General features: G+C 43.4%; 3 protein-coding genes across 3 annotated transcripts in view; 1 reads left to right on the forward strand and 2 right to left on the reverse strand.

Moving 5' to 3' along the window:
* Positions 1 to 6,734, forward strand: part of FAM184B (family with sequence similarity 184 member B) — a 38,353-nt gene extending 31,619 nt beyond the window's left edge. The window contains exons 5-11 of the mRNA XM_088539987.1: positions 1,042 to 1,154; positions 1,478 to 1,662; positions 3,140 to 3,286; positions 4,043 to 4,160; positions 4,316 to 4,420; positions 5,147 to 5,343; positions 6,644 to 6,734. Of these exons, the coding sequence (XP_088396113.1) occupies positions 1,042 to 1,154; positions 1,478 to 1,662; positions 3,140 to 3,286; positions 4,043 to 4,160; positions 4,316 to 4,420; positions 5,147 to 5,343; positions 6,644 to 6,734 (956 nt within the window). The remainder of the gene's footprint in view (positions 1 to 1,041; positions 1,155 to 1,477; positions 1,663 to 3,139; positions 3,287 to 4,042; positions 4,161 to 4,315; positions 4,421 to 5,146; positions 5,344 to 6,643) is intronic.
* A 1,393-nt stretch (positions 6,735 to 8,127) lies between these two features.
* On the reverse strand, positions 8,128 to 9,990 carry MED28 (mediator complex subunit 28). Its single transcript, XM_088539916.1, has 4 exons — positions 9,802 to 9,990; positions 9,652 to 9,718; positions 8,843 to 8,955; positions 8,128 to 8,448 (listed from the first exon to the last, which is right to left on the reverse strand). Exons 1-4 carry the CDS (start codon positions 9,988 to 9,990, stop codon positions 8,251 to 8,253), a joined length of 567 nt encoding a protein of 188 aa, XP_088396042.1. The 3' UTR covers positions 8,128 to 8,250.
* Positions 9,991 to 10,383: 393 nt separating this feature from the next.
* On the reverse strand, positions 10,384 to 22,848 carry LAP3 (leucine aminopeptidase 3). The gene is made up of 13 exons (XM_088540059.1): positions 22,759 to 22,848; positions 22,422 to 22,537; positions 22,063 to 22,117; positions 21,575 to 21,680; positions 20,069 to 20,228; positions 17,250 to 17,414; positions 16,247 to 16,405; positions 15,275 to 15,399; positions 13,876 to 13,964; positions 12,792 to 12,894; positions 11,451 to 11,530; positions 10,670 to 10,782; positions 10,384 to 10,583 (listed from the first exon to the last, which is right to left on the reverse strand). The coding sequence occupies exons 1-13, from the start codon at positions 22,846 to 22,848 to the stop codon at positions 10,394 to 10,396; spliced, it is 1,551 nt and encodes a 516-aa protein (XP_088396185.1). The 3' UTR covers positions 10,384 to 10,393.
* Between the last annotated feature and the right edge of the window lie 847 nt (positions 22,849 to 23,695).

The following is a 23,695-nucleotide window of genomic DNA, read 5'->3' on the forward strand; positions in this document are numbered from 1 at the left end:
CATTTCAGCAGCACACACTTGTCATTCTTTGTTAACCTAGGTCAGCTGTCAGCAGCAGAGAGCTGCTGGAAGAGTAGTCAGGTACACAGCACACAGGTATGCACTTACAGATATATTAAATTGGAATACTGTAGTCAGAATATGTGTCTTTTATTTTGTTCTGCGTGAAGAATTACTATATGTGGATCAAATTTATTCTTCTGGCTCCTGCAGTAGGGAATAGTGACTCCCTATGCATTGTTTATTTGGTTTAAAAGAATAAAGTTCCCTAAGCTCTTCAGCTCTAAATAGAACATTCCATTACTAGGACCTGTAATATCTCTAGGCTTGAACTCAGGTTATTAGAACTCATTTATAATATTTTTAATTAAAAAAAGAATAATGTAGAAGTACTTTAAGTATAAACCCTGAATCTGCTTAGTGATGCAACTGTGCTTTTCCTCAGTAATTACACTTGCTAGAAAAAATGGTTGCTACCTACAGATTTTATATTCCATAGATAAATTATGGAAAAGAATCAGAGAGAAAGCCTTGTTTCACCTTCTGCCTGATCCATCTCCAAACGTTGCCCATTGAGCAGTGGCAGTTTCTGACAGCTGCTTGCCCAAGTGCTGTGCTTCTCTGGCATGAGCAGAGCTCTGCTGAGCCTGCGTGGTGGCTTTACGTGAAGCACCAGTGTCTTAACAAGGAATGAGGTGGGTCGAGATTAGAAAAAGCAGTTAAAATCTTCTAGTCTGCAAAAATAATGACAAAATTTCCCCGATTCCTATATTGAGCCTTTGTTGTTATAGCCCAATATCTGTATACTGTTGCTCAAATGAGTTATTTAAGTAGTAACAGAAGGCCCAAGTTTTACCAGATATCTTGTGTGTCTTTTTAAAATTTTTTTTCCACAATTAAATTTATGATATTCAATGGCAAAAGAATTGAGGGTCAAAGCAAAATCTAATGTACCAGTGTCTTCATCTACTTTGCCAACACCTACCCTCCCATCCGCCTGGCTGTGGCTTCCTTAATGCTAGTCCTTCTTCCTGTTGCCAGGACGTGCAAGGCTGGAGCTTTGTGAGCAGCAGACAGTGTGCACGAGGCTCAGACAGCAGATCCAAGGCCTGCAGGAGGAGCTGCGCGCCGCGAGAGCGCTGGGGAAGCAGCAGGCAAGTCAGCCACGCGTGCCGGGGTACACACTCCCTTGCAGAAACCGAAGGGGTTTCTGTCCCTCGTGTCACACTTCAGAATGTTAGTGGTGTTTATCAGCTTCTCCGTGTGGGCAGGGTTTTTTTTTTTTCCATTTAAGAATCATAATCTACAGCGCAATTGTTACAATAAAATAAATTTTATGGAGAATATAAAGTGGTGAGGAAGTTTTGGTCACAGATTTTGGCTTGCACACACAATTGAACAGTTATGCACAGAAGTCCAGTGCACTCTTCTGGTTAAATAAGAGGCTATGAATAATGAAATTTGGCCTTTTTCTTAGGAAGGAAGTAGCCAGAGCCAGATCAGATCTCTTCACAATGAACTGGAAAAAAGCCAGCATGAAGTTTCTGGTCTCAGGGAAGAGAATTTACTTCTGAAGGACACAATGGAGCTACTCAGTGCAGAACTGGGGTCGCAGAAGCAAGAAGCTGCACAGCTTCAGGACAGGGAGAAACAGCACAGAAGGTTTGTCTTAAATTCGTGCTTGAATTGTACTTACTGTCTAGAGAGGTAATAATAATGTTGGCATCAGAGGTGTTATAAATGTGATGAGTGTCAGAATCTGTTCTTTCTACAGATACTCATTTAGAGCCTGAGAGCTTTGCAAAAGCAGCAGTATCACATTTTTTTCTCCAGCCATAATGATGTTTGAAGTAAGCTGTTAAGTTACACATGACACACAAATATGTCCAGTGAAATAAGCCCCACAGGAATCACCTGGAAAAAAAAAAAAGCTGCTTAATTGCCCTTTATTTGAAAGGGATTGGGAAACAAACCCCAAGAACATTGAATTATATTGAAATACCTATTTTTTATATCTGATCTATTAAAAAAAAAAGAAGTCTCTGAGAATAGATATCAGGTTTTACATTTTTAATTGTGGCCATCTTAGTAGAAGGCAGCTCACATCCCCGTGACTGCAGCCCCAATCTAGCAGCACGTGGGTTGTGTCACAGTAGAGCAGTTTTCCCACATCCCTACAGAAAAAGGGCAGGCCTTACCTTTTACATGAGAGACAAATTTGGGGTTCGCTGTTCAAACCATCTGTACAGCCTTGGGATGCTTTGAAATTTGTAGATTGTAACATGGAAGTCCTGAGGCACCCAGGAACCTTTCAGTTTACTTCTGCACTGAGTAATGCTCAGAATACATCATCCTAGCTACTCAATGAGTGCATATAAAAGGATTTCTGAAAAGAACATCTTTAAGGGAATACTCTTAAAGTTAGCCTTCAGAAAAGCACTGGAAGGACACAGTTTCTCTCTGCAGACTGGAAGTGGCCGCAGTAATTCTGTTGCTGTCTGCCAGTCAGTGGCAGAATGAGAATAGAAAGAATAAGAAAAAAAAAATCTTTTTTCAAAAAGGAAAAAAATATTCATGTCAGAGTTGATGTCTAAAAGGCCTGAAAGAAAAAAAAAAAAAGAAAAAAAAAGCTGTTGTTCTAGGTTGGGAGATAGTGTTCACAGCAGATAGATGGTGTAGCTCTACTACAGTAAGCATTTGAGAAGGAAATATTAATTGAAATGATGTGAGGAATAAACTTGCAACTAGTCATGTAATATAGAACTCATCTCAAAATCCAGATGTTTCAAAATAATGCTGCCTAAGTGACTTCCCACAATACATTATTGTCACATTTGACCTTCAAGATGAATGCACTCACTAGACAATGACATCCTATAAAACAGACCCTCCGTTTCTGAAAGGTTAAAGCCCAAGCATTTCTTGTCCATGTAACTTCCCCCTTCCTCTCTGCTAGTGGTTCTGCTTCAGACTCCAACTCAAGTGTCAAAGTCAAACCAGCAAGGAGGTGCCAGGAGCTTAGCCCCACTAACCACCTTTGATGTGAATAAAGGGCTTCCAAAGTGCATGCTTTGATCAATGATAATAAACTAGTTTTCAAGCTTGAGAATTCAGCTTTATTTTAATACCAATCTGAAAGGTTACTGATAGAAGACCTCCAAGTGAAGCATAATAAAGAACTCGACTCACTGAAACAGAATCACCAGAAGGAAATCGCAAACATGTTATCTGATTTCAGGAGCACTCGGGCACATCTCCAAGCAAAAATTTCCTCCTTAGAGACTAAGTCATTTAAATAAGCTGTGGTTCATGTTGGCAATGAGTATTGTTTGTAATTATTGTGCTTACTATATTTGATGGATTTATAGTGTGTAGATTTATATATAGTGTGTAATCATCTCTGCCATTGGTGATATCGGAGACCTTAATCCATGATTTTGCAGTTAGTTTTGTTCAGCTGAGCAGCATCTTTGAGGTTAAGCTCTTGCTTATTCTCAGTCCCTTGCAAATATCCCAGGATATTCCCCAACTGCAAGCTCCACTGTCTCAAGGACACAGATGCACTTTGAAGTGTTTGTTGAAATGAAGCCATTCTGGGGTGCTTCAGACGCTACAGGGGCAGCCCCTACCACAGAATCCAGAGTATTTTAGATTAGTCTGTGGCTTCTGAACTTACTGAGTCAGAAAAGAGAACAAACAGGTGGATATCAGACATGTATTAGTAGTGTGACATAAGTCTTTTTTCCATATTCCTAGCAATATGTGTGCAAGCCTGGTATTAGTTTAGACCAGGGACAGGACTTTACACGAGGCCGGCAATTTATTTTGAAATTCTGCAACAGTCTACACTTCTGTGTTTTATATATATAGAGAGATGTCCATTTAAGAATATCTCTATATTGTTTTATCATAAGGGCGTGACTACATCCCTACATTTTAAAAATTATAGTAATTTAGCATTTATGGTAGAATGAAGCTTAGGTATCTCCTGAACCTGGTTCTGAGGAAGACTTTTCTAGTTTGCCTTCTTTCTTTGGCACAGACTTAAAGGATTAGAAGAAAAGTCAAGAAAGCTGGAGTCCAGAGCAGAAGATAAACACCTTATAAGCTGCTTGCAAGATCAAATAAGCGAGAGAGAAGAGATTATCAAGCAACTTGTGGTGAGGTTTATATATATATATATATAATGCATATTTTGGATTTTGCTGGAAGGCTTCATTCACTGTTTCTGATGGGTACTTTTTCTGCTTTGGAATGTTCTAACAAATGTGTATTTCCACAGCAGGGAGACACACATAGTTTTATCTCCCCTCAGGAAGGAAGGAAGTTTCAGCATTCACTTTTGGCCAACACTGAATCCTACAGGAATCGATCCTTTTCTTTCAACCCTAACCTGGGATGTTTGACTCCTTCCATGAAGGTAAGAGTAGGTAGAGTAGCAGGTAGCAGGTGATTCAATTAAAATTGCAGATTGTGGTATTCTATTGCTATTTGAATCATACAGATATTCTCGTGACAGTAAAGGTCCTCTTCGTTTTATGTGGTGATGTTATTCAGTAGATTTCTTTACTGTAAACAAACCCACGATCAGGTGCTGAACATAATGTAAATTCAGTGGAAATATGTAAGCAGATACTCAGCAACATGGAAGCAGTTAACACACATTATAGCTCTCCAAGAAGAGCTTGATCCCTCACTGGGGTAAGCACAGCCATTGCTTGCAGATACCTGGACGCTGCTATTTGGGATATTGCTGTATCAAACAAAACTATGAATGAGATTTGGGCTGCCTGGGACTTGCCCCTTGCCATTGCAGCCCCCTGGATTACACTGTGTGTGAGGAGCAAGGAGAAAGCAGAGGGCAGCCTGCTGCAAGCTTGGCTCTTGGACCACTGCAAAGCTGCCAGCTTTGACCTATCCAAAACATCAGCACAAACTTGTCTGAACTGGACCCACCTCACGTGTGGATCCTCTCAGCCTACCCTAAGAGGGGAATTTATTTTAAATGCCTGCAGAAAAAAATGTCATCCTTCATTTTTGGGTGTTCCTCACAAGATGTCTAGGAATTAGATATTGTTGACTTTTTATGGTATTAAGTTTGAGAAAAGGCACATGTAATGCAGTTTTCTGTTATGATAAAATGCAGCAGAAGAAACTGGATGGGGGGCCCAGCCGTGTCATCAGTGTTCCGAATTTAGCCTCCTATGCAAAGAGCTTCTTGAGCTGTGACTTGGGATCAAGAGGAAGTGCTCCCCAAATTCCCAAATCTACAAGCCTGGAGCAGAGCTGCCTCAGAATGGGCTCCCCAGCAGCCAAGGCCTCGGGAAGCAGAGCTGCCACAAGGTATTTGTCCATTCTGCAGTGACTTGAAGACGTTAACTTCATTAGCACTCAGAATGCTTTAGGCAACCTAATATGTTCAGCATTTGGAGATAAACAATAATATAAATTCCTGGCCTGCAATGAACTCCATGTATGCAGTTCCCTGCAAAGAGAGTCCACTCTTGCTCAGAGGGAGGCTTTAATCACTGCCCAGCAGAACTTACAGTTGAAATCCTCCCCTGTAGAAAGGAAGGAGAGAGGGGCTACTAGCAGGTGAATAGAAATGTCACTAATAGCTGGATATTTAAATAATTAATAGCGTGGCTATTTAAAACCTTGGGCACAGCTCAGTGGTTCTATTAAAGATGTATCTTTTTTTCCTACCTTTGTCTCCTTTGGTAAGTGTAGATGGCATATTCTTATTTTAGAAGACTTCTGAATGATTCTAGGCTAATGATTGGGTGTTTAGCGACCGATTAACAGATACTTAATGGTCCTGTGGTGTCACACTTTTTTTTTTTTTTTTTTTTTTTTTTGCTGTTAAGTTCCAACAACTTAGGTGGGACTTTTTTCCCCAGAAAAGCTTACGCAGCTTTTTCAAATTCATGAGCTTACATAAACCATGTTTAATGGTTTGCAGGATGCCCGGGCTGGGCATCCTACATATGGGATACATATTCTGTATAGGGTACGTAGGGAAGGGCAGCATGCAGGGCAGTGTGTAGCCTGGCTGCTACTTACTTATGCTTTTAAATAAATGATAAATGGAACTGGGAGTGGCCACTATAACCAAAATTAAAATTAATAGGAAAGGATCAGAGAGCTTAAAATCAGGGAATATTTTAGAGGATCAATTATAAAACTAGTTAATATTTAGATAAATATGAACAGTTTCAGATAAATAATTAGGTAGATATTGACAGTTTCAATTAAAGCTGTTTTATCCATTTTTTCTCCTGCACACTTCACGCCCTATGTACTTCATTTTCTTTGGGATTGAATTGCAGTTGGGCTTGGGGGGATTTTCAAGGCTTCCCCTTCTCGAAGGGTGCATTTTCTGTTTTGTGAGAGACCAGCTGGAGAAGGATGCCCAAAGGCTCCCTCGCAGCTGCTTGGCCCTGCTCTCCTCCTCCCTCGGTGCCGCTGCCAGCGCTGCGAGGCCGCTTATCCGGCTGGCACCGATCCCGCTAGGAGCTGGCGCTGGTGCCTTCCGGGATCACCCAGCTCACAAGAGCTTCATCGGGAGCTTTCCAGGGGTGGGGTGGGAAATGCATTAAATACTAGCGAGACTGTATGTGATAATTCTTATTTGTTTGCACAGGGCACACGGCAATGGAGCACTGCAGAACAAAGATGACCAAAAACGAAGCCATCAGCATCAGGAATGGTTTATGAAATACTTCTCCTTCTAAAACAAACTGTTTCCCTACTCAGAATTACTAGGAAAGATGTTTCCATTTTCTCTTGGGAAATGATTGTGCAATGTATGATTTACCTAGAAAAAAAAAATACATATATTTATGTAATCTCGTTACAGGCATGGATTTTGGAAAAACATTTTTTTTCTTTTACTATTTTTTTTCCTAAAAAAAAAATGAAGAGCAAAATATTGCTATGTGAAGAGACTTTCTAAACAAAAGAGCATTTCTCTCCACAATTACATGAAATACATGATTTCTTCTCAGATGTCTCCTTTCAGTCTGGCCTCAGCCAAGGGAACTCCTTACCTCTGTAGGTGATTTCTGTAAATTTACACATTTGTTTCATTGTTGCGTAAAATCATTTCAGTAAGTTTATAAGCTTGTATAGCTTATGTTAAACTTATTTTATGCTGCACAGCATGTGAAATACCTCCAAGAACAGCATGTTTATAACAGGCTGTTTAAGAAGTAGTTTTTATTAGATTAGTAAATCCTAATTCCTCGTTTTGTATAGTTAGTACTGCAAAATAAAATTCCTGCTGCACTACGTGTAAAATTCATCCTGATAAATCAAAGTAATATGTAAATATTAAAACTTGCTTGCAAACTATCCCTTTGTTTTGCAGAATAGCGCTGTTATGCTGAAGTCTGAGTCAGACTAGTACTTTCAGAGTTGCAGATTCATGGAAACCATGTATTTGGGCATTTAATGGCAATATTTAGGTAAACATAAGAACAAAGTGGGTGAAGGACTTAATCCTTAGTTTAGGTAGCTTGTTAACAAACCTGGTCTCCAGAAGACCTCCAGAATGCTCTGGAATAGAAGTGGATTCTGTGGACTGAAACAGTGCTCCTGAGCCAAGATCCACCCGGGAACCCCTGGAGGAGGAGGGAAGAGCTGAATTTGGCGCCAGCTCTACACTAGCTGGACATCAGTAGAGCGCTGCTGGCACGGGGAGGGCAGGACATGACAGACCCACCAGGGTGCTCCCGGCAGTTTCATTTCATCCCAAAGGGATCAAGCTTCCATAGCCCAAGCTGCCTGCACAATGTGAGCACCCAGGAGACACAGCGGATTCACGTCAAAAAAGCACTCTCCATCTGAACAGAATGCAGACAAAGCAAAGGCTGCTCCCGCACTGTTATTTCAGGATAATTTGCAGTATTTCTGCAAGACCACAGAACGTGGTCATCTTTGTGAGTGTAGTAACTGCAGCCTCCTGGCGAGATGCAGTCAGAGGAAAAAGGTAGGGTCAACCCTTTCAAGGACAGAGAGGATGCATTTCTGGAAAACTTTCTACTAGGGCCTTGCATACCCTCTTGTAAACATAAAATCAATCCCTATTTTTGCAAAAAGGAAGAAGAAAGAAAAAGATCATTTAGTTGTCTCAATTCTCTGTCTTTACTATTTCTCTGTGCAGTATAAGTTACATCATACAAAAACCAGCTAGAGTAGGAAGAGCCATGCTACTTTGCTCCGTTCCAAACATTCTTCAGGGCATAAAGCTCACGTTTGCTTCATTGGAGCAGGAATATTAGCAGATGCCTGTTCCAGGTAAGCTAAGGGGCCCTGAGGCATTTCTGCAGGTTTCTTGTGCTGTACACTGATATCCTCCAGGACCTGCTGCCAGTGTCGCAGTTTAGCCAAGTGCTTCTGAATTAATGCTTCTTTTCTCTGCAATTCATTTCTTAGCTCAGACACATCCTATGGATGAAAAAAAGTATATAATTAGTAAATAGGCAGCACTCACAAAAAACGCAGAAAAGCCTTATAATTTTTTTAGGTTAAGTTCTCAAACTAATCTGATGGGGATTCTACCAGCGAAAAAGCATTTAGTAAAACAGAGAGAAGCACTACGTGTGCACTAGTTCTGCTCCTGCAGGTCACATATTTCAGAGAAATCCTATTTCTGGTAAAATCGGTCAAACTACTTTGTTTCTTCAGGTTGCTGGTGAGACCTGTGTTCACAGCCTGAGTTCTACCAACTTAAGATACAGCATCACACTAAGTAATCCAAAATTAATGTAAATGAGGGGGTCTAACTGTCCTGGCACAGCAGCTTATCTAATACAGTGCAGACACATTAATTTAAACTTACCTCTTTAATTACTTGCTCCGGTTTCTGGACAGAGAGCTGCAGTCTTTTTTGTAGGAAAAAACATTCTGTTTGTCTTGCAACATCCAGAAATTTCTGGATACACTGATCAACACCTAAGCACACAGCAGTGAAATTGAAAGAACAAATTCCAAAAAAAAGAAAAAAAAAGGAATTATTGGTTGTTTTAAGTAGTTTTGGGCATGATACTAAAAATACCTTTTTTCTAGAAAGAAAAATCTTAAGGCTTACTAAAACATACTTTAACAGTATATGTTTATTAAAAAAAAAATAATGCATACTCAGTCCCTGTATAAAACATTGCTCTGCAGCCTTTCTGAACATCTTTTAAAGGTGCAAGAAAGCATTCTTTTTTTCCCCTGTACAAGTTCTCTTACATCTTCTACAATGGTTAGGACCAAAACAGTCATCTGTGGAACTTGGCTAAATCAAGAAAGCAAAATTCACCACTTGCCGGAGCAACACGCTTATTGCACGGGTCTCAATTGCAGATACATTTAGAAGAAGATTCTCCTTTTAGAGATTACGTGTTACTGCTTTGATAAGTAACCAAACATACATATGTAACCATACATATATATGCGTATATATTACAAAAGGGCCCCATTCCAGCCCATATGCACACAGTACAAAAACCAGAGCAGCTTTCACGCACATTTACACTGGTTTCGAGAGCAAACGTAGCAGTCCGGCCAGGGAAGTTTTCCAGGAGAGCGGCACCCTTCCCGGAAGGGTTTTTCCGCGTTTTCCCGTCCCCGGCGCCGCCCGCCCGCCCCGGGCCGCCCGCTCACCGGTGCGGATCTCCTCCTGGTCCGTGCCGTTCACGTAGTCCTGGCTCACGAGCGAGGCGAAACACGCCTAGGGGCGGGAGAGAGGGCACATGGGCACGCGGGGACACGGCACGCGGCCCCCCCGCCGCCGCCCGCGCCGCCCCCGCGCACCTCGAAGGCCGCCTCGAGCTCGTCCACGAGGGTGGTGTTGGGGTTGCGCGGCCCCGGCGGCGGCGCGATGAGGCCGGCGGGCCCCGGCGCCCCGGGCGGCCCCGGCGGCGGCCCCGGGCCCTGGCTCGCGAACATGCCGCTCAGCGCGCCCGCCATGGCGCCGCGCGGCCGCCACGGCGCATGCGCCATGCGGCGCGGCTCGGGCGGCGCAGGCCCAGTGCGCGCCCGCGGGAAGGCGCCCCGGCCCCGCCCCGGCACCTCCCGCCCACCCGCCTCCCGCAGGGAAAAAACACGCAGGAAGGGACCGGCCGCGCGCACGGAGCGCCGCGGGCTTTATTGGCTGCGGTAAGCGCGCTTTCCGCGCACGTACATCAGCAGTTCCAGAGGTTTCAGCGATCGTGTTTCAGTACCAAGCACCTCCAGTCGTTCAAGAGGAGGAGCCAAGCTTCAGCGCCAGCAGACCCCGTGAGGGACGCTCTCGCCTCGCGCTGCTTTACCAGCGTCGCACCCCAACCACAGCAGCCACACGCCCGGGCACGCGCGTAGCGCCCCGCAGCAGCGTTCCTGTCCCCGGCAGCTCGGGGAGGGCGGCTCAGGCAGCGTCGCGCGCCAGGCGGGCGGCGAGCTCCACGAGGGTGCGCGTGGGGCGGCCGGCCATGCCCTTGCGCAGGTAGGGCACCTCGTCCTTGTTGGCCATGACGCCGGCGATGTCCAGGTGCGCCCAGTGCGGCGCCCTCACGAACTCCTTGAGGAAGGCAGCGGCTGTGCAGGCGCCTCCGGCCCTGCGGGAAGCGAGCACAGGAACGCGTCCGGCACGGCCCGCGGCTCCGCGCTGCGGGAAAGGCGGCGGGGGAGCGCGCTGCCTTACCTGCTGTACTTGCCGACGTTGCTCAGGTCTGCCAGCGCACAGTCTGTGACCTGCTTCGTGTAATGCTCAAACAGCGGCATTCTCCAAACTCGGTCTCCCGTCAAAATGCTGGCCTGAAAAAAACAGCAGTGGTTTCAGCAAAGCTCACTGCGGTTTTTATTTTTACTTGCACTCATAAGCACCGCCATAGTCCTGCTTATTTTCATTTGGCTGCAGTCAGTCTATCTAAAAAAAGCTGCTGCCCAAGATAATATTAGGTATTTAGAAATATACTGCAAGACAAGACACTTCATCTTACTTTTAGCATTCATTAGGTTTTGCCTCTAGACTGCCACTGAAAAATGCTAGTTACCTGCAATACTCTTTTTTCCTGCTAATACCGAGTTGCACAGATCCCTCCTCCCATCAGTCACCACAGCTCAGCCATTCACACGGCTTCTCTGAATGCGGTACCGTCATGGAAGACCCCTTGCTCCTAACAAAAACTACTTACTGGCAGCAGGACAGAGCTTACGTGCATCACAGCAAGCTCACACAGGACACATATCCTGGAGAAAACGCTGCCTGCTGCCTATCTCTTATATGATACTAACCCATAATAACAAAGGGTCAGCAGTGAACAGTCTGTATTTTCAACTAAAAATAAAATATAAATATTCCCACAAGATTTATTAATACACCTTTCAGACTTGCACCCAGTAAGGCTTTCAGGAATGCACTAGGTTTTCAGCAACACCAGCTATTACTGACCCATCCCTACTGAACACCACACGTGTCCTACCTCGTACAGGTGAGTCCAAAGCCAGGTCGAGTTTGTGAACACGCCGGTCGCAGCAGACCCTAGAGCTACGTCCATGGCACCTAGAAAGGCACCTTCAAGGTTACACGAGGAAGGACAAAGTCGACTTGAGCTAAGTTGACTTGATCTATTCCTGCATCCTAACCTGCCACAGTGTTTTTAACATCTCAATTACTAATACCCGTAAATTCTGAAGTACCCCCAAATTAAAGGTTTTAGTACACCTGCATTTATTAAGTTTATTTTTTAAAAAAGCTGGTATTTTATGTGAATAAATATGTAGCAGGCATGGGCACATAAACCATGTCCTTCTCACGATCTGCAGGGCATTAGTAACAAAATCTGAGACTTTCACAAACTGACAGATTTCCCCTCTATGGGGGATAACTACAAGTAGCCCTGATGAGACAAATAGCAGCTGAAGCAACATAATTTAAAATAGTAATAATTATTTAATATAAAAATAATGAAAATATTAACCAAAATAATTAAGGTCAGCATAGTGCTGTCTATATACTCTTTTGTGTTTGCTCTCATTTTAGCGGCAGTCACTTCACCCATGACAGCTTGTTACTGCAGTTCACAAGAGCTGTGTATACAATGTTACTCTTGCAGATTTTAAATTTAAAATTACAGCCTTATTTAAATGTATCTGTAGATATGAAACAATTAAAACACATTTTACTTTGAGGCAAAGTATGCAAACAGCCCATGAGAGAGATTTCAGTCAAATGGCCTCCTGGAGGAGGAGGAGGATGATGATGATTTGCCTGCTGTGTCTGTTACCCAGACCAACACGGCCTGAGACAGCCCAGCTGGGGGAAGCACTGGGCAGGTCTCAGCTCAGACACTCAAGTGGCAGCTCGCAGAGAAGCTCTTGGGCTCCAGCTGGGACATCTGTCCAGATCCACGCCAGTCTCTTCACTGCGACAGACACTTGGGGGCACTCGGCTCAGATACCAGGTGCCTTAACTGTGTGCGAGCAGCTCATACACCTCCTGCAAACTGTTCTGTTGGGGAACAAACTGTGCAGAAAAATCCAAGTCTCCTTAGGTTTTGCTAAAGTTTTCAGTTCCAGCTCAGCTGGGCCAGGCCCAAATCCATCTGCATCACCCAGGCTGCACCCTGCTCCCCCTATCCCAATCCTGGGAACAAGCTGCAGCTGGGCAGGCTCTTAGAGCATAAACTGTGCTAGTCCTGGTGCTAAACAACGCAAAGGCATCTCAGCTGCCTCTCAGCTCAGACAGGCTTGTTTCCATGGAAAAGTCAACCCACAGCCCAGGCAACAGGCCTAACAACACACAGGATGAGGACTCTGGTTACCTGTCAAGGTTGCAGCATTCACGATAGCCCTTGCATTAAAACTGTGGGCGTAACAGAGAGCATCAGCCAGCAGCAGTCTCCCTTCTGCATCTGTGTTATCAACCTGCAGGCACACAAATCAAAAAACAATAAAAACATTACTGGATGTCATACTCATCCTCTTAAACAGCTCTTAGCTTGTGACTACAGGCCGCAAGGTAATCAAAGTTTTCTCAAAATAGGAACTCATTTTAGAAACAGTTATAAATTGTTTATAACTGTTATAATTGTTTATAAACTGTTATAACTTGTCTGAGTCACTATCACTTTCTTACAGATTTCTCTTTTCTGAGGAAAATATACCGAGCAGTTTCCTTCAACATCCACTGCCACTGAACTCTGCATTGGGGGAAGAGTTTCAAGAACTGAAAGGTTCAGTAGGTCAAAGATGGCAGAATCACAGAAATCCAGAGAGACTGAGCCATATGTTTCTGCAAATAATTAGCAGACCACAGCACAATGGCTTTTGGTACCATTTAAGTCCCTGAATTTTTTACAGTGTGGTTTGGATTAAACAAAACACGCATTTAGGGCACTGACTCAGCAAACTACTTGTGAACAGCCAGGTGCTACGACTCAGTTCTGCTTTTTTGGCAGAGCAGCTGGCAAGGTAGAGACCCTGGCTGTGTCAGCAGGAAGCTAATGCTCGTTCATCGTACTCCAGATAGCAGGTAAGCGTCCTGAAAGGTCTGCAGGAAGCAATTAAAGCACTACTCACTGCAACTCAGAGCACGTTAATAAGCACTTTAATAGCCTCTTGTGCTGACACAACATTTTCTAGCATGTTCAGTAAGAGACTGACTTCTCAGCTTTTCTAGTAATTTTTGATACATCTAGTCTCTTAAAAGTATATTTATATTTGAAAAAAATCCTGTGATAGCAATTTCTATTTAATAACATGCTGCTTACATTTAGGAGAATACATTTGCACTGAGTATCTTTTTAAGTGCTCTTTTCAAACATACACTCGGACTGCAGTCATGTTTTTTGTCAGTCAGGTTACAATTTGCTAAAAATACTCAAAACCCAAGTTTCACATTCATACCTGTATTGTTTTTCCATTCTTGGCTCTAACTACATCCCCAGGCTTGTTTGCCTTACCACTGGGCATATTTTCACAGAGGGGTGCCAAACCTCAGAGAGAAAACAAAATATTGTGTTACTGCTGTCACTGTTTATCACTCAGAAAATATACAGAAAAATATTTAGGAAAAAAAATCTCAAAGATTTTCCCCAAATTTTCCTGAAATACATGGTCCAGTTTTCAAATCAATGACATTTCACTGCATGTTACCCCACTATATTCTCTCACCCACATCGTTTTAACAGTAAGTTTTACTTGTAGTTTATGCCTCTGAAAGTGAAATCAGAGGCACTTTAAAACCTAGCAAGTCTTCTGTCAACAGTAGCTTCATAAGTTTTTCATATATGAATAATTTGTCACATGTAAGAATATTTCTTACTGAATTCCAAACTTCTCAAATTACCTCTGAGCCATTCAAGTTATTCTCATTGTAAATAAACATTATACAATGTCAAGAAGTCCAGGAATTGCCACAAAACTCCAGTAACACAAAGAACAAAAAAGGATGAGAAAGAGGTAACGTCAAAACTCCAGCTATGAATGAGGTAAGTGAGAACCCACCATTCCCAGGGAGCCCAGCTCCTGGGTAAGCAATAAGTCTAATTATATACAGAGACTTTTGCTGCACCATTTCTAGTTAGTACTGGAATTATCCCATACTTTCAAGGGAGGAATCTCTTGAGGATGTGGAGGTTTCACTGCCCTCTACTGGTTGAAGCATAAAAGGCCCACGAAAATAATAGTTTCCTTTAAGTTGGGGTTCTCAATTTTAAACGTATTGTAGAATAGACGACGTATCCTCAGCAGCCACTTTTGCCACGGTTCCTCTGTCAACTCATTCAGTTCTAGCATGGCAGCACTTATACAAGAATATAAAAGCACTGCTCATACTCAAAAGTAATTTCAGCAAACTTAACTTCTTTATTTTTTGCTGAGACTTTCAACTAGAGACAAGAGCTGATCTCTCTTCCTGCTCAGCTGGGGCAGGCACTTAGAGAAGTAGCTCAGCTAATGCTTTTAATTTCTAAATCTTTTACAGATACCCACATTCCCCCTTGCAATTAAGGGCCAGGACTCCTGCAAAACTTGTGGAAAACGGGAGTTTCTGAACAACCGTGAGATTCCTGAAATCAAAGAATCATGCCCTCAAACTTTGAATTCAGTCTTGCAATATTTTATTAAAGCAAAGCCAGTAATTGTTGATAATAAAGTAAAAGTGAAAGAGAGGTTAAGCAAGGGAGTGAGACATGTAGCTCTGCAAGAGTCCATGCTGTTTCTGTAAGACAGCTACCACGACTGATACTAGGAAGAGCCTTTGTCAAATGCAAGTGTTTGGATTCTCACACCCCGCCACGCTTACCAACTATGTTAAGAGGTAGCTTTAAGGCTGCTGCTGTCACTATGGCAGAACATATGGTCGCTGCTCCTCCCATATCCGCTCTCATTGCATCCATCCCTGATGAAGGCTTCAGGGAAATGCCCCCGCTGGAATAAGCATAGCAGGCATCATCCAACATCCACGAGTCAGGCATTACATACTTGATAATATTCACTCCACCCATATGTTTTTAGCTCCATATAGCTGAAAACACCCTAGCATCTGTTGGTGCCCCTGCAACACCCTATTAAGCACACCAGGTAAGATATGTCCCTCGGTTACTTCCTTGAAATTAGGATACCACAAGACATACACATCTGCAGCACATTAACAAAACAAACTTTTTTTTTCTTCAGTGGTCATGACAATATCAGAAGAGCACAAAAGAAGAACAAAGTAGTAGACTGCAGATGAGCACACAGACGAGGAAAAGACTGGTAAATTCCTCAGTAGTTACATATGGGGGATGAGAAGGAAATATAAGGAATTACTGCAAAGAACGAATTCTTTTCACTTGGCCTAAATATAATCCAGATGTTCAAAGACAAACTGCAATTCTAAACATGTAAATTCTTCACCATGAGGTTTGCTCTGTCTAAAGAGGGGAGAAAAAGAAAACAAAACCAAACCCCAGCTCTGTCTGTCTTCCATGGCTTGGCTTTTACAAGCCAAGGGTAGAGCAATTCTACTTTGTCCAGTCACTCAAGCTTGTCTTATCCCCAGGGAAGGCAGCACAATCCACTATATAGTTCACTGGAATGATGTTGAAAAATGTGCTGAACAAAGAGAAAGCATCTCCCTGCTGAATATGAGTAGTAGAAAGGCATGTGTTTAATGGGATGAAAGTTAAAAGTGCATGTCTCTCATCTGAGTTCCATCCCTCAGCAACTAGACCATAGTTTTGTTTTTTTTCGCCCCCTCTCCCCCTTTAGTCATTAAAGTTAGCAGCCATACCTGTCAAAAGTAACTCCTTTTCCTACAAACACCAATGGAGAGTCATTGGTATTAGCAGCACCGGAATAGTGAATCTCCAGGAACACGGGAGGTTCGGCCGAACCCTTGGCTACGCTCAGGAATGCTCCCATCTCTTGTGTTGCTATCCAAGACTCTGTTCTGCAATAAAAATATTTAGATTTTAATAACCACATGTCCAAATCACTATTTTTAAAGATTTCCCTGTTTTTCTTAATTATTTTGCAAGCTGTCACTGAAGTCTCACTGTTATAGCTTCTTCATAAAACAAAAATACCATCTCCAAGCTGCTGCTTGGGAGGATTGTTTATTATCCATTGCTCTATACTTTCTGCACCAAAACCATTAATCCTATGGCCTGATGGGCAAGTGGAGTCTTTGAAGGTATATGGAGTAATACTACTGCAGTGGGCTGAGTCTAGTTTTCTGTTGGCAAAATGGATAACAAGATACAGAGCTGATTTTGTGCATCTTATCTTCTATTCCACTGAAGGGCAGTTACTGGAAATTCAGAAAAAAAGCAGGATTAGCTGCTCAAATTCAGCTGCAGGAGCTTTTCGGATTCCATCTTGACAATTTAAAAAAATGAAAAATCCCAACAATTTCCATAAATAGCAGATGCTGAGCTACCACCTCCAAACAAGAAGAAAGAATATGTATAAAGAACGCTTGGGAACAGAAGAAAAGAGAAGCTACTAAAGAGAAGGTTTACAGTCTAAATCACTGATTCCTCATCAGGCTTCCTCTTTCACAGCACTCTTGTCAATTAAGTGATTAATAATTTTACTGTGTCACAACACCTGGCTTAATGGATAATTAAGGCACTTCTTCTCCCCATGCCTTTTTTTTTTTTTTTTTTGCCAGAGACTCCCTCTGTTATTGTCCTGAAATGGCAGAGAGAAAATCAGAATGCCCTGCAGATTTGAGGGGCTTCTAACATACGTGGTATCTCATCCTCTAGAGGAATCGTTTTAATGGAGCTCACCTTATGTGGACCTTCACGGTGCTGCTGAAACCACGCAGCTTCTGCTCAATGCACTCGGCGAATTTGGTGGGCGTTATGAAGTTGGCTGGAGCCTCCATGAGGTACCGAGCGAGGTTCTGACCCTCAGCATAGAGGACGCCTCTCTGCCAGGCTTCACCTTCAGCACTAAACAACATTAGGTAATAACCATCAGGAACATTTGCAAAGTAAAATATTGCCAGCGTTCATCCGTTCTCTCCCGTTTGAAAATGCAATGTCATTAATTTAGGGCAATTAAGAATGTCATTTTACCCCTACTTCAAGGAAATTAGGAATTACACGTTGGATGAAGTCCAAGGTCTGCATCTTTCAGCGTCTCTGATGTTGAGCGGTGCCAAATGCTTCAGAGGAAGCTAGAAAAATCCTGGAGTAGACAGATGTGAAATTATCTGTCCACTGCATTATGTCTTGCTCTAATCCTTCCTAGTCAGAGATTGGCTTAAAACCTCAGCGTAAGGTTTAACATCCTTTCCAAAATTTGTAATCGCATTAATTATAACAGCCCTAACATTCTTATTTATTGTGTAAAGCCTCCAATTCTGTTCTTCACTTTGCTGAAATATGATTATGTGATAAGAGTGGATTTGGATCTCAATTCACAGTGCATTCAAGATATTTCACTAACAACATTCATAAAGTTGACTGCATTGGAAATGGGGATGCCTCCAACTCCTTTGCAAGACAGGCAGGAGAAAGTTTCTCCTTATACTTAGGCAGAACCAAAAATCTTGCTTACTTGCCTTAAAGGTTTTCACTTTTAAAAGTGAGTAATTAATCTAGATTCCCCTATGTCGCTCTTTTGCGGAGTGAAGAGGGAAGCCAAGAGGAACATAGAAACATTGCCTAGATATTCAGGGACGGGATTAGGAAAACCAAATCTGAGCTGGTACTAAAACTGCAAGGGATGTTCAAGGCATCTTCTTGCCCTTCAATCAGTAGTAAAAGGAAGATCAGGATAATGCTTTCCCATTGCTAAAGCCTAGTCATACAGGACACAGAAAAGCCTGAGGTTCTCGATGCCTGCTCAGCATCTCACAGTGCCGAGGACAGTGGCTCTCGTCACCGCAAGGCTGCTCTCCAGCTGACTGAGAGGTCATGGTAACTGCCTGATGACTGGACCTCCTGCTATAACCATCTTCAAGGAGGAAGATAAGCGAACTACATGCCAGTCACCCTAAATTCAGTGCCCAGAAAGGTTACAGAGAAATTATCTTGGAAGCTCTTTCCAGGCCTACAAGACAAGATCTCTGGGAACAGTCATTACAGATTAACCAAGGCAAGTCATACCTGACCATTTATTGCCTCGTCACATGAGGTAGCTATTGCAGAGGACAGCCACGGGTGTCTTTTAGCTTGGCTTTAGCAAGGCTTTCTTTATAATTTCACACAGAACTCTCCAAACAAATTGAGAAAACAGATTAAGGCGCAGACTACAAAATCTGTGAAAAACTGGGAGAACTATTATCAAACAATAGCAGACTACAGCTGAAAGTCTGTCAGATGTTGTGCTTGGTGTTCCTCAGGGGCTGATAGTAGAGCTGCAATTACCACCTCCAGCAGTAACCTGGACAATGCAATGCAGCCTCAGCAGCTTCCTGGGCACTTCCACACTGCAGGGAGCAGCTGAAATGCGGAGCCACCACTTGGGAACTGTGACAAGTTGCAGGAATGCACTCAGAAAAACTGCATGAAATTCATGCCTGATGCAAAGCCCTGGAGCAGAATAACCCCATGCAATAGTCCACCTGAGCACTGACTGGCAGGAAAGTAACTCTGCAGAAAAGGGGGTGCTGGAGAACAAGCTGCATGTGAGTAAGCAGCACGCTGGTGCAGTGATGAAGACTAACCACGTACGCATCGGGCTGCATTAGACAGCCAGCACTCGCACAGAAATAATCATTCCCTCTATTTGCTATTTGTGAGGCTGTATCCGCATACAATTTTGTCTAGTTCTTGGTTCCTCAGTACAAGAGGGATACTGATAAAAGAGAGAGTCCAGAGAAGAAATTACTTCCATCGTCTAGGTCAGAGGATTAGCCATGTCCTGACAAAATGTTTATTTAGTACAAATGTGATCAGCTCCCAAATTAGCTCCTGCTAGGAAAGGGAGAAGTGTTGCACATACTTTGAGGACATACTTAAATCAAGAGGTTTTCATTTCATACATATGGGAAATGGCTGGGCTCTTCACAATAGATGAGGCGGTAAAAAGGGGGCTAATAAAATTTGGTTCTGGAACCACGAGCTCTGGTATCACTTTTAGCTCTTGAATAACAGTGAAGACCCCTTAGAGGCCAGAAGCACCCAAGCAAGCACCAGTGCTGCTCTTGTTATATTTCCAATTTACAAAATACAGTGGAAGTGAACTATGTAAAATATATCATCATTACATGATCCAGTCCCAAGTAGCACTTCCTTTATATCAGAAGGATTTATGGAGTTTGAAATACCTCTCCATCACAACCTTAGGGTGAACTATCAGTAAGTTCACTCTATAGTACAGCTCATTTCAAGCAATTTCTTACTTTTATCTTGGGCCTTCTCAAGAAAGTGGCACTTATTTACCCTTATCCTCAGAACATGGCATGCTAACAAGGTGCACAGAGCAAACACTGAAAATCTGACATGCAAAATATTTCAGGATATTCAAGGAAGCAGTAGAAACAGAGAGAGACAGACATTGCTGATACACCTATTCTTTCAGTGTCTCTTATCCATCTCATGCACACAAACACACACAGTTTTACAAATAAGAATGTAAGCTTTCCTTTTGCCATCACCTTCCATGCAGCTGAGGAGTAACTACAGTTTTCTTTTTCTGCTTCAGCTCGTTGTACTCGTGCAACCCAAGTACAGCCCCTTCTGCAGCTGCCTGAGCATCTCCACACGGGTCCACTTCAACACGGGGGATCTCCAGATCCTGGATCTGTCTACATCCAACTGGAAAATACAGTAAGGCACTAATTAACTACTGTATGGAAGAAATACTGCACAGAACAGCAAAACAGGCTTCTGAGGTGACCAACCTAACACTTAGGGATGGCGGTGGGGGACTAGTTTTATTCAAGGTATCCATGTTTACAAGTAAAAAAAACTAAAAAGAGCATGCAGCAGAACAGTTAAAACTGCTAATGGCCATATATTGACAAATTTTGACACCCACTTCCTTTTTACTCATTAAGTCATTCAGCAGGGATGCAAAGAAAAATCCAGTTTTTATGATTCCTTAAGATAATCTCCTAACAAAAAAAAAACTACCATTCTAGAGCATGATGGGTTATGAGTATTTACAGTCATCAAAAGTCTGCAGAAATACAGCTTTTGCTATCTTTTCTTCCAAGTTATATTATATCTGCTTTTATAAACTGTAGGCAATATTAATAAAATATTCTATTAATTTTAGTTTGCACCCAAAGTGTTTTAACAGAGGTTTGGGGGCAAGCCAGCTTAAACACACAGCTTTCATGTATGTGTGACTGACCCGTCCTGTCTCATACTCACATTATAAGCTCGATGGCAAGGACTCTCTCTATTCTTGGTTTATGCAAACTTAGACGTGATGCAGCACTTACCCTTGATTAAAACAGAGAGCTTCCAGACAGTGAAGTATTAAAAGTAACTGACTTGCTTGGAAGGAGAATAAGATGGGTTTATCTGATATGTTTGCAAATTGAAATGCCTGAAAATATTTACCAAGTTATGGAGCACCCATAGCTGCATCTTCGTGCTCACGAGTCCCAGTTTCAGTAACACAAAGAAAGGCCTTTCTGAGTCTTCCTGATAGGGAATCACACTACTTACATTGTGAAAGATAGTGCAGTTTGTAACACAAACAGCTACAGACCAGAGTCACAGAAGTAAACATATGTGCATAGTTAAGTACAGTGAGAGCATAACACCAATGCTCTCAACCTTCAAAATAGTATTAATTAACAAAACAAATGTCTCAAACATCGCTGTTTAAAAAAAGCTACTGGTTATAAATAACCAGAATTACCTGAGTAGACTGATTTACATTTGGCCTGGCATCCTCACAATTATAAAGAACAGATTTCAATGAAGGATGCATTCTTGTAAAATGGGTGCCCTATAACTCTTTCCACACTAAGGAAAAGCTTCATGAATGTCAGCGGCAAGTGACTGGATTTCCCAGGCCATGCTGTGAGTTTGGCATTTCAAAATAAAACATATCCAAACTCATTGGACAAAAAAGGAACATACCACATCCTGACAAGCTGCATAGACAAAATACATAAACTGGAAAAAAATGAAAGAAAAAGGTTAACCTGCCACAGCTGCACGGATGTTTTCCTTGTCTTCATTCCAGTTTTCTTGGTCATTTACTCCAGCATTCTTCTTGCCCAAGCCAACCACAACCACGCTCGGGAAGTCCTACAGAAGCCAACACACAAACAGCTTCACTTTCCTCACTGTCACAGCAGCAGAGTGGTTATGAAGACCTTACTTTTCAAATCAAACCAGATATAGCATTGAATACTGCACTCTCCATGTAAAGCATGTTTCTGTACAAGAACTTGCAGTAAAGTGAAGGGAGCACTGGGCTGGGCAAAAAAAAAAAAAAAAAAAAAAAAAAAAACCATGCAAATGTGGAGAGCACAGGGAAAGCATTTCACTACAGACCACATTTTTGGCTGGGCAGAAGGGCAGAGCTGTCTTACTCATGCTAGCACAACTCTGAACTCAGCATAAAACAGGATGTGACAAAAAGTCTCCTGCATTAACAGATAATCACCTAAAAACTCAAGGTTCATACCTGATGCAAACCATGAAATAGGCGTGTTTTGCCCTTCTTCAAAGGTGGCCCGGACCTAGAACACAAAAAGGGTCTTTCAACAAGTGGAAATCACTTGGGAATAAGTTTTATAGGAGTTCATTCCATAAGCATGCAGTTACATGGTACTAGGACACTTGGCTCAGTGCTGCTTCACAGAAAATGACACTCTCCCAAAATATTTTGCATCCCTTGTCTGTGTGCACAGTTTTTCCAACAGGAGTCTTCCCTCTAAACTGCTCGGCCTGGCAGATGGAGCAGCAAGGACACAGGCACTGACAACAAGCAAGGATTCAGCCTCCTTGGGAACGGTGTCTGCGGGCACCCGGCGAAGCACTCACAGCGCCAGCAGCTCCCTCAGCCTCCCGGACACGAGCCCGTCGAAAGCATCTCCGGCGCTGGTGAGCTGGGACGCGCCTCCATCCTTCCCGCCCGAGTAGGCCCCCAGAACAAGGCCCTGGAGAAGGGAAGGCAGAGGGGAGTCAACACCGCAGTATGTGCAGGCCCAGGGCGCTGAACGGCGCCTGCTGCCGCGAAATCCTTCCAAACGGCAAGCGCAAAGCAGAGCCACCCGCCGCCGCTGGCTCTGCGGCCGGGCGCGCACCTCGCTCCCGCTCCGCTCCGGGGTGGGGGCACCCGCCGGGGCGGCCCCAGGTCCCCCCGCCGCGGGCCCCTCACCTGCGCGCCCGCCCGGCGGCTGCAGCCCCGCGCCGGGACCCCCCGCGCCGGGAACCCCCGCGCGAGGCGCCGCGCCGCGCGCAGCAACATGGCGGCCGCGCCACGCGGGCCAGGCCGCGCCCCTGAGGCGGGCGCAGAGGCGGCTCCGCCCGCAAGTGCTCGGGCGTTTTATTTGTGTATTTATTTATTTATATTTTTTCGTGTGTGATGTTGTCCTGTAAACATGTCCCATATTTAAAGTAAATAAGCAAAACAATCCCTTGATATACATGCTGTGCATACGATCTGCCCACTAACGGGTCAAACACAATTACTTGTTCGCCATGCAGGGCAAGCAGTGTGAAGCCACCCTGCCTGGAAGGGCAGGGCCTGTTAGGTTTTAAGAGGAAGCAGCAACTATCTCTAAGTGACACTGGAAAAGAGGGAAGAGGAGGCAGTCAGTTGACTGTGACCGTGGCAGCCTTTCCTCAGGAAAATCACCCAAGAACCTCAGTCATCGTGGCGCCACAGGTGGGTTTGTGCCGGTCGGTAGAAGCACCGTATGTCTCATAAAGACAGTGTCATTCAGAGACAAGGGCTGAAGGAAATTGAATCCAATTGGATTTGTTCTGTAAAATTGAATTATAAACATTAAATCACAACATTTTTAAAAAATCAAAGTGGTAACTGATTATTTTCCTTCAGGTACTTAGGAGAGTCGGAGAGTCTCCCAGGTCCAAGGATCAATTTCTAGTTCTTTGAGGACTGGCTACGGCTTCCCTGTGGCCTCCGTGGTCCTCACCTGACAGTGAGTAGTCCCACTGCTGTTGCTTAATAATTAATTGGGGGGGGGGAGGATTATGCAGTTTGTCAGCAGTATGAGGATTGTGTATCCATGCAAATAGCACTACTGAAAGTAATTTCTGAAGCTTTCTACATGAGGCATCTCCAAATCTGC

Source organism: Tinamus guttatus, unplaced genomic scaffold (assembly GCF_059628265.1).
Source record: "Tinamus guttatus ecotype Peru unplaced genomic scaffold, ASM5962826v1 Tinamus_guttatus_pri_ptg000052l, whole genome shotgun sequence".
In the NCBI taxonomy this organism is placed as follows: Eukaryota; Metazoa; Chordata; class Aves; order Tinamiformes; family Tinamidae; genus Tinamus; species Tinamus guttatus.

What these genes read in the sequence shown, in the direction of transcription:
- MED28 (XM_088539916.1), bottom strand. Translation starts at nt 9,990, where the DNA reads ATGGCGCATGCGCCGTGGCGGCCGCGCGGCGCCATGGCGGGCGCGCTG. An exon ending in CCAGGAGGAGATCCGCACCG is followed by an intron (nt 8,956 to 9,651) that starts GTGAGCGGGCGG and finishes CTGTGTGCTTAG; the next exon opens with GTGTTGATCAGTGTATCCAG. An exon ending in CGGAGCAAGTAATTAAAGAG is followed by an intron (nt 8,449 to 8,842) that starts GTAAGTTTAAAT and finishes TTTCATCCATAG; the next exon opens with GATGTGTCTGAGCTAAGAAA.
- LAP3 (XM_088540059.1), bottom strand. Translation starts at nt 22,848, where the DNA reads ATGTTGCTGCGCGCGGCGCGGCGCCTCGCGCGGGGGTTCCCGGCGCGG. An exon ending in CATCCGTGCAGCTGTGGCAG is followed by an intron (nt 20,229 to 21,574) that starts GTTAACCTTTTT and finishes TGTATTTTCCAG; the next exon opens with TTGGATGTAGACAGATCCAG. An exon ending in AACGTCGGCAAGTACAGCAG is followed by an intron (nt 10,584 to 10,669) that starts GTAAGGCAGCGC and finishes CGCTTCCCGCAG; the next exon opens with GGCCGGAGGCGCCTGCACAG.